This window comes from Talpa europaea, assembly GCF_964194135.1.
Source record: "Talpa europaea genome assembly, chromosome: 11".
In the NCBI taxonomy this organism is placed as follows: Eukaryota; Metazoa; Chordata; class Mammalia; order Eulipotyphla; family Talpidae; genus Talpa; species Talpa europaea.
In genome coordinates, this window is record NC_140078.1 from 40,788,923 (window position 1) to 40,797,827 (window position 8,905).

Sequence of the window (8,905 nt, forward strand, 5' to 3'; positions counted from 1 at the left end):
GAAGTTCTTCCCTAAGGAAGGGTCCAAAAGGAATGTAATATTGCATTACTGCCTTGTACGTAAACTGTGAAGGAAACTCAATTATTTCATTTTCTCTCCCCAAGATCATTTTTGCTCACTAACATCCTAGGAGCATTCTCGTTGAGATCTGCCACTATGATTTATGGATGAACCATCTTTTCTATTCTCTAGTTCACATTGTGAATGCAATGTTGTCTTACATCCATCCTGTGGGACAGATAAAAGGACAAGCCCTCACCATCAATCTACTGTAGAAATCATGCATATAATTATTTTCTGGCAAGATCATCCAACTTAACAATTTTTAAATAGCTAATATATAAGTGAGGTCACATGAGCATCATACCTGCAACATACCCTATCCACAAATGTTCAGCTTTATAGCAAGAGCATCGTGGGACAGTCAAGGGCAAACTCACATCTTTAAAAATCAACAAAGTAAAAACAACAGGGCATCAAGACAATGGCAGAGAACTCTGTTCTTGGTAGACAGGCAATAACTGTAAGAAATAGGCTTACAGATAGGCATAATTTGGAATCTAAGTATCATAATTTAGGGTAATTGGAGTCATAGCTATACATATAGTTTCTTATTCAAAGGTTAATCCAAATGATTGTTTTCTCCTTATTCATTTTACTCCAAGTTTGGTTAATGAAATCATATTTCATCCTTATGATCTAGAGAGTATTTTATAATTGCCAAGAGGTCTTGCTATGGAGTCATTAATTGATAAGTCAAAGTGAAAACTGGACACAGAAATTTGCAAAATATTTCCCCAAATTTTAGATAGGGAACTTAATAGCCAAATATTAAAATGGCTCTCTGAAAATGGTCCAGAGACTTAGTATACTAAGCATGTGACTTAGTACTTATTTCATATTAATGAGATCTAATGGCTCCTACAAATCTCTACTACTGTATGTTCTACAATGCCTTTTTGAAAAAAAAATTTTCAAGCCAGAACATAAAACCTGTATTTGTGCATCCATGTGTAATTTATCCTGCGTGATATTTTCATGGATCCAAGATACCAAAAGATGTCACTGATTAACAAATAATATATTTCCTTAAGTCTTCTGGATTATACTACTAAAAGTAACTTTTATTAAAATGTACAATGCATTTTCAAGTATAAATACTCGTCAATGGTTGGCTGGCCGGCCATTATATCATAAGCAAAATTATTCCTAAAACTGAATCATATGGAATGTTTTAACTTTTTAAACTCAAACCCTGTAATCTGACCCTGAAATTTGTAATCGTGCCCTTTCATGTACTTTACGTGGACACACTTGCTTTGCAATCTATAGTTTGTAAGAGAGCAGGTAACTCTAGCACAGAAGAGATTATATAATGTGGCACAGGCGAGGACTTTAGCGGCACGATTCCATTTTTATTTATCCATACTGTTGCTTTCAGTCCTGCATTGAGGCCTCCTTGTATATCGGTTTCCAGTGTGTCACCAACCATCACACAATCTATAGGCTGTACTCCAAGGAGATCACAGCAGTAATAAAATATGGAAGGTGCTGGCTTCTCCTCTTTCTGCTCTCCACCCACAACAATAGCGTCAAAATAGGACTGACAGGCACAAGCCTCAATTTTCTCTCTCTGGGTCTGTCTGTCTCCATTTGTTAATAAAAGTAGGCGGACTTCCTTTCGAAGTTCTGTGAGCATGGCTTTGACATCTTCTGCTAGTGTCATATGCTGCAAACGTGTATTTTTCCACAGGAAATAACATTCTTCAGCCAACTTTCGGTTGGTTGCACCGCCCTTTGTTTCTTGGATTGCTTCTTCCCAATGTGAAGTCCTTATATCAGTAATGCATGTACTGGAAGGATGGAAACATTCCTTGCTGAGTTTAACTTGAACTTTGTCGCAGATGATTTCAGCCTCTTCTTTGTAAAGGTATTTTGATTTCAAGAGCTTTATCACCTAAAGGAAAATAACTTCATTAATACACATTTGTCTGTAATAGTCTTGCCCTGAGAAGCTTTAATTTAGAAGCCCAGAGCAGAGATTCCACCTTCATTCCTGTCTGAAGGCAGCTCTATTACTACACTACTGGTGGTGGAAATTGGTCTTACTTTTAAAGATCACCAAAACCAAGCTCTCCCAGCCTCTATATACAACTCATTCATATTTTTTTTCCAATTTCTATTCTGAAAAGAGTCTTCACATACAGCTAAAAAAACCCTTCATTTGGCATTTTAGTCCTTTACTTTTTATTCTGGTCCTGAAGACATGAAAATAAAACCTCTACTTGCATTTTAGAGTAAAACATTTTAAATTTCAAACAATCATTATTTAAATTATTCCCAGAGGTAACTCAGTTCATCTAACCTTTTGTCATCTGAATCCATTTTATGTTTTAAAGTCCTGAATCGACCACCATGTGAAATAGGACCCAATTCTGTACTTGTAAAGTGCCCAGTCACCCTCTTTGTTCTGCTGGTTATGCATTCCTCATCAGAAGTAAGCCCTCCCTCTCATCCCTGCCGTGACCCTTTTATCTCAGCTTTCATTACATTAGGTTCTTCTCCATTTGGCTCACCTTCTGACATTTACTAAGACTCTAAAGTGACAGATATTAATGTTCAATGATGAGTATGCATTATTTCTAATGCTCCTACAACTCTTCAAGGAAGTTCCTTTTTTATTTTTTTTAATATTTTATTTTATATAATTCTTACATCATTTTTCATCTTTGTACAATGTATGCATTTTCATTTTGGTTATATTCCCCATACAACTGCACCCCCCCCCCCCCTTATTTTGACTCTAGCTCTTCCTCTCCCCACCCCTCCCTACCTCCCCCCCACACCCCCACAGTGTGTCTCTGGTTTATAGTTGCTTGTTGATTTTGATTATTACTTTGCATTGATCAATTAGTCTTTTTCCTGGTCTCTTATTTAGGTTTTCTAAATTCCTGCTATGAGTGAGACCATTCGGTATTTTTCTTTTCCTTTCTGACTTATTTTCGCTGAGCATGATCCCTTCTAGCTCCATCCAATTCTTTTTTTAAATGAGAAAGCTCAGACCTGTAAAGCTGGGATCTGAATTCACACCTGCCTCCTTCCAAAGGCCGCACGCTTGCTTTTACTGTGCTGTACTGAGCACTGGACACTGGGGCTCTTGTCCTTATGGCACTATCTGGAGAGGGAAATAAACAGGTACGGAGACACTACAAATGCTGGGTTCCCAAGACAGTCATATAAATGAGTGTGGAAATCAAATGGAAGGAGCAAGTTATTCCACAGGTTACTTGGGAAGGTTTGGCAGAAGTAACATTTAAACCCATGGGCTTGGGCCTCCCCGGTGGCGCAGCGGTTGAGCGCTGGGTTGCGAAGCTGCCCGCGGCCTCTGCGGCGCCGGTTCGATCCCCGGCTGCTCCCCGGCCACCGGAGGAGGGTCCCACATGGCGCGCAGACCTCTCCTGCCGCCCGCTGTTCCCCTCAGCAGTGTACTTCAGTCCTTCTGCCTGCTCTGCTCCCCGCTCTGGCTCTGGTGAATTCTCTCACCCTCCCGCGCTTCTGACTGTACCCAGTGCTTGTATAAACAAAACAAACAAACAAATAAATAAAACATGCCTCTATTAAAAAAAAAAAAAAGAAAAAAAAAATAAACCCATGGGCTTATTACCAAGCACATGAGATGGGTTTGGGAAGAGGACCAAATCTTCCTGGACAGAAGCAACAGAAGGAACAAAGGCACAGAGTTCTGAATTTTGTGAACTGCCTGAGAAAGGCAAGAAGCTGAGTTCAGATGAAACAATGCATGCGAGGGAAGATGTTTAGAGATGAGGCCGAAGAGGTTGTTTGGAACCAGTTTGTAAAGGGTGTTGAACCCCAAGCTATAGCAAATGCGACCCAAATGTCCCAGGCACACACTACTCCTACATGTGCCAATGTGGCTTCACATTGCAGGTACTTGTGCTTCTCTGCCCGGGACCTTTATTTGGCCACAGGGTAGCTCCTGCCCCCAAGCTAGGGCCTATGTATTGCCCTGGAAGCAGCTTTAAACAAACAAGGGGCAAAAAATAGGGACGAATCTCACAGCTTTCTTAACCCCAGGGAGGGACTTATTTGGCACACTGTCTTTCAGCACATCTTGACTGTTCACACCAAGTTACCTGCCTGTTAAAGCAGTCTGTATTAGATTATTTTATTGTTTTACTTGTCTCCCCCTACAGTGCTGCCTGGCATCAATTCCTAAATAAACTATCTGCTCCTGAAGTCGCTGTTGTAGGGACATGGGAGAAAGTCAACCATGCCAAGGCAATTTTGGATGTTTGAGGATGAATGCAATACACATGACTGGGACTAAAAACTTGAGACATATTCTCCACTCAGCATGTAAGAATCACTTACACAGAAGGTAAAGGGAAAAATTTGTAGGCTATTTGTGCTAATCAGAAAATGTAATCATTAAGAGACATCTCATTAGACCTAGAAAAGTATACCAGCCCTAAGATTATGAGTTGAAGGCAAAACTCTGGAAAATTTTCCTGTATAAAGCTAAATTTCAATCACAAATCAAGCCTTTTCAATCACCATGATGATGTCACCATCTTTTTTGAAATGTCAACTGACTTACTTGTATGCTGATTGAAAATCACTCTAAAGTTTGGGCAACCCTATTGCTACACAAAGGGCACAAGCCAGTAAGACTCCACAGTGCTTGATCATAAATAGGAGTTGGCTCATAGTTAGCATAAAGTGACATCAGTAAGATCCAATTTCCTGTTACTGCAATTGGCAATTCATTAAGCACATTCTCTGGGCTTTGTAAAAGCAGAATTGGTTCACCTTAAAGGCAGATTCTTATAAAGGCATGGCATACTACTCTGGTTGCAAAACTTCTTTCCATTACATCCTCTGAATTAACCTCCTATTTTGTCACACAGCAACCACTTACATATTCATTTGTGATAACAGGAAGCATTTTAATAATATTAATATCTTTGGGGGTGAAAAGTTTATTAGTCATTCACATACTAACACAAATAACACCTAAGGTGAATTAGTATGCACTGTTAGTATAAATTCTCCTAACACAAGCACTGAGAGAAAGGGAGTTTTGAGTGAATTCGGAGTGGAGGAAAAATACATCCAACTTGGAAGGTATGATGACAATTTATGCAAGGATAAGGCAGGTTTAAAATGGATTTGAGTAGAATGGGCCTGCCAGGTACTAATAAGTATGAAGGGGTACCAAGATAGTGTGAGAAGGGAGATCAGTTTGTAGACAAAGATTTCCCTCACTATCAGAAACTAAAAAAGGTTTCTGTGAAACCTTTCATAAGTTGAAATGTATAAAAGGGAAGAAGCAATTACTGTAATTTATATGGAAACATTTTTGAGTACCCTCAGATTCCAGAAAAACCTATCAAATCATATAAAATGCCACATAAAACCTAAAATAATGCTAACATATAATAAAAGCAGGAATATGATATGATAAATACAGTCTACAAAGGAAAAGGAGCTTGGTTGGGGCCACATTCACTGCTCAGAGTGTGCTAAAAAACAACCTTGAACATTAATTTCAGCTTTTTGGCTATTGCCAAAAAAAAAAAAAAAAACAACTCTTTAGATTTCTTTAGCTAGCAAAAACAGGTACTAATATAGGTCTTTTGTAAAAGCAAAGCAGTGTAATACGTTTAAACTTTGAAAATGGTGGGATACCTGTAATATAAACTCAAACTTTATCTACTCAAAACTCCAAGGCTGTATGTAGCTCAATATACACAAAAAGGAAACTTTTCTACCCACTGCTCTCTGAACCCAGAATTAAGTTAATATCAGTACTTGTTTAACTGTGATTAGGAAGATTCTCTCAAGGTCAGAATGGGAATCAGAGAATATAACAATTTTTAAGATAAGAGGTAGCTGAATTCCAAATAAAACTTTAAAAATACTTGCTTAAAAACATGACTGGCGACATACAAACAACTCAAACTCCACTCCTGTTATTTTCAGTCTTTGCTCAAACATCATTTACTCAGTTCTACCCAATCTGACCAATCTATTGTATTTGAAACTGTAACTAGCTTCCCCCTCCACTTTTTATAATACTTATTAAAGCTGATGTAGTCAGTATGTGAATCCTTGCCCCGTCCAAGGCAACATTTTTTCCCATTTCATAAATCATTCAGAGAAATTTATGAAAGCTGGCATGTTACTTCTGAACAGACCAACCCCGGGTGGGATTATATTCATTCATGAGAAAGTGTTCCTTGCTAGTGAAAAGCTCACACTTCAATTCTGCTTATAGGGTATTTAAAAAGGACATGGTAACAGAACCAAGTCTGGAGACCTGGATTTTCATCTATCCTACTTTCAATCAGCATTTGCCATATGTCCAGCAAAGATGAGTAAGTCAGTTCCTTTTTAAGAAGCTCATAGTTGTGGGCATCCGAGTTGCAAAAGTTAATTGTAATTATCTTTTGACATGTACATTAAGAGACATCTGAACAAATTATGGTGCTGGTAAAGAAGGGTGTAAAGACCAGGGAGAAATTCAATCTGAATTTTGTTTTGGCAATTTCACTGAGGTGGGAACGTGGAGCATTAACTCCATGTGATAAACCTTGAGACAAGACCACAGCAGCAGTCTAGTGAGGTAAGTTCAGTTTAACTAGAGCAGGGGAGATCATTTTCTCCTTAAAGCCGAAGGGAGAAGAAAGAAAAGGGTGAATCAGAGGCTTGGAGATCATGGAAAAGTTCTAAAAAGGCACACATGTAGGTACAGAAAGGAGACGATGTTGCTGCGTGAAGCCTCGAGAAAGGAATGCCCCGTGTAGCTCGAACTTTTGCTGAGTGTCACCTCAAAAATCTACAACAGGGAGATCAGAGAGGAGTTCACACGGAGAAAATTCTCTGGAGTCAGCACTTGCAAGCAGCACTTGCAAGCAAGCACCACTTGCCAGGTATGTAGCTTCCTTAAAGAGCCATCGAAACCCATGCAGTGAGTGATGACCCTCCCTCGAGGTCAACTACTTAGAGCTGGACGCAAGCACTCATCTCGCTGTTCCAAACCTGTGGTCAAAAAGCCAGCTGTCTTGTGGCATGGCGTGGCTGTCTCTCTTTGTGGGGCTACTCTGCCATCGTGGCAGACTGAATGTGCTCCTTCCGGGTCTCGGAGGGCTGGACCCGACTTCGTGAACCAGCCTCCCAGAGCCTCAGTGCAGAAGGAAGGCGGCGTCTCCAAGCCGGTAACCCCTAACCCACCGCTCCTGGCTCCTTCCCATAAGGGGGACAGTATCAAAAGACACTAGGCCCGCGCCTCCGGGGCTCCCCGGAAAGATCGGCCCCAGGCGAGGCGTCGGCAGCGCCGGGAGCGGAAGGCGGGAAGGTGGGGGTGAGGGGCGGCCAGGGGACGGGAAAGCGAGCGGTGCGGGCCGCGGCGCCGGCGGAGCGTAGGGCTGCGGAAGCCAGGACGTTACCTCCAGCATGCCTTTCCTACTCGCCCCGGCCGTGTCGATGAGCGTGTTGTCCAAGTCAAAGAAAACGGCCCGCACCCGGCTCAGCCCCATAGTGCCGACCTCTGGCGGAAGGCAGCAGCTCCGCACGCCAGCTCGCCGCCTCCATCTGCGCAAGCGTGATGTCGCGCCTTGACGTCACCTGATCCTTCCGCGCCGTTCCGCGGAAGTCCCGCGAGATGTGTCGGTACTGGCGAGCCCGAGAAGCGGAGGTCGCGCGAGATCTGGAATGGAGGCCCTTAGGGTGTGGGATGCTTAGCTTGTAGATAGGGTGACTGGTTATCTGAGCCGTTAGAGGAACAATGATTATTAGTAGTGCGTTTTCCAAACGTGTACCCTCTTCCTGCTTATCTGTGTTATCATTTTGTCCTCCTTAATCGAGGAGGACGTTCCAACTGCCATGGGGAGTTTGCGCCCTATCGCGCTAGCGGGGAGCGGCTGAGGCCTCTGAAATGTCTCCGTTTTTTGCTTGTCCTAAAATAGGTGGGGAGTGTGACTGTATCTGGTGCCCAAAGTCCACGGATACGGGACAGGGTAGCAGGACACCAGAGAGGTATAAAGTTGTGATAGCTTGTGATAGTTACAAATGACCAGCCTCTTAGCTGGTAGGCATTAACAAATTTGTCTTTCCCCTATTTCCTGACAGGTTTGTAACAAGATTAACAGTTTGTCTTTTCCCCATTTGTTGCAATTTCCCCTTGTTTGATAGATTTATCTTTATGACCCAGTCTCCCAGATGAGTATTCCTGCATTTCAAGGAAGAGAAAGTTAAATATCAGCTATTGAAGAAAAACAGGCTGGCTTCCACTCATCTCTGTCAACCCCTTCCCGCCTCCACTTTGCAGACCCTAGCCCATCTCCACTTCTTTTTCCCTTTGTAAAACTTCCCCCACCCATGCTGCCAAAGAACGGGATGGTTGTCTTTCAGACATGAGTCTGCTGCCCTCCTCATTTGTCAACAAATTAAACCTCTTTCCATTGCCTCAAACTCTGTTTCCTTTTATTGGCTGAGGGAAACTGAAGTTAGTGTTTGGTATCACCTGTGCTTTAAAATTTTCTTTAATTGCTTATTGTGCTCGTGGTATTTTCCAATGTCGGAAAGCTGTTATAGAGCAGCCCCGATATTGAAAGGGTTCCTGGCTGTGGGTCCTCACCCACGCGCTTTAAAGGGACTTATGAATACTCTACTACAGACACACACAAAAGGTTAATAAAAGGTTTATTTACAAGAGAAAAGGAAATAAGGAAAATGTACAACTCAGGGAGAAAATAGGGAAATAAAGTCATTAATGCGGCCTTCCCGATCCGACGACCTGGAAACCCAAGGTCACTCTCAGAGCTGGCCAGACGCTGCAAGCTGGCGGAGAGCCAAAATGGGGGGACCCCCCCCAAAGCCCACG

General features: G+C 42.0%; 1 protein-coding gene across 1 annotated transcript; it reads right to left on the minus strand.

Moving 5' to 3' along the window:
- Window positions 1–1,300: 1,300 nt before the first annotated feature.
- NANP (N-acetylneuraminic acid phosphatase) lies at window positions 1,301–7,559 on the minus strand (the record flags this gene model as incomplete). The annotated part of the gene is made up of 2 exons (XM_084247073.1): window positions 1,301–1,957; window positions 7,470–7,559. The coding sequence occupies 2 exons, from the start codon at window positions 7,557–7,559 to the stop codon at window positions 1,301–1,303; spliced, it is 747 nt and encodes a 248-aa protein (XP_084103199.1).
- Between the last annotated feature and the right edge of the window lie 1,346 nt (window positions 7,560–8,905).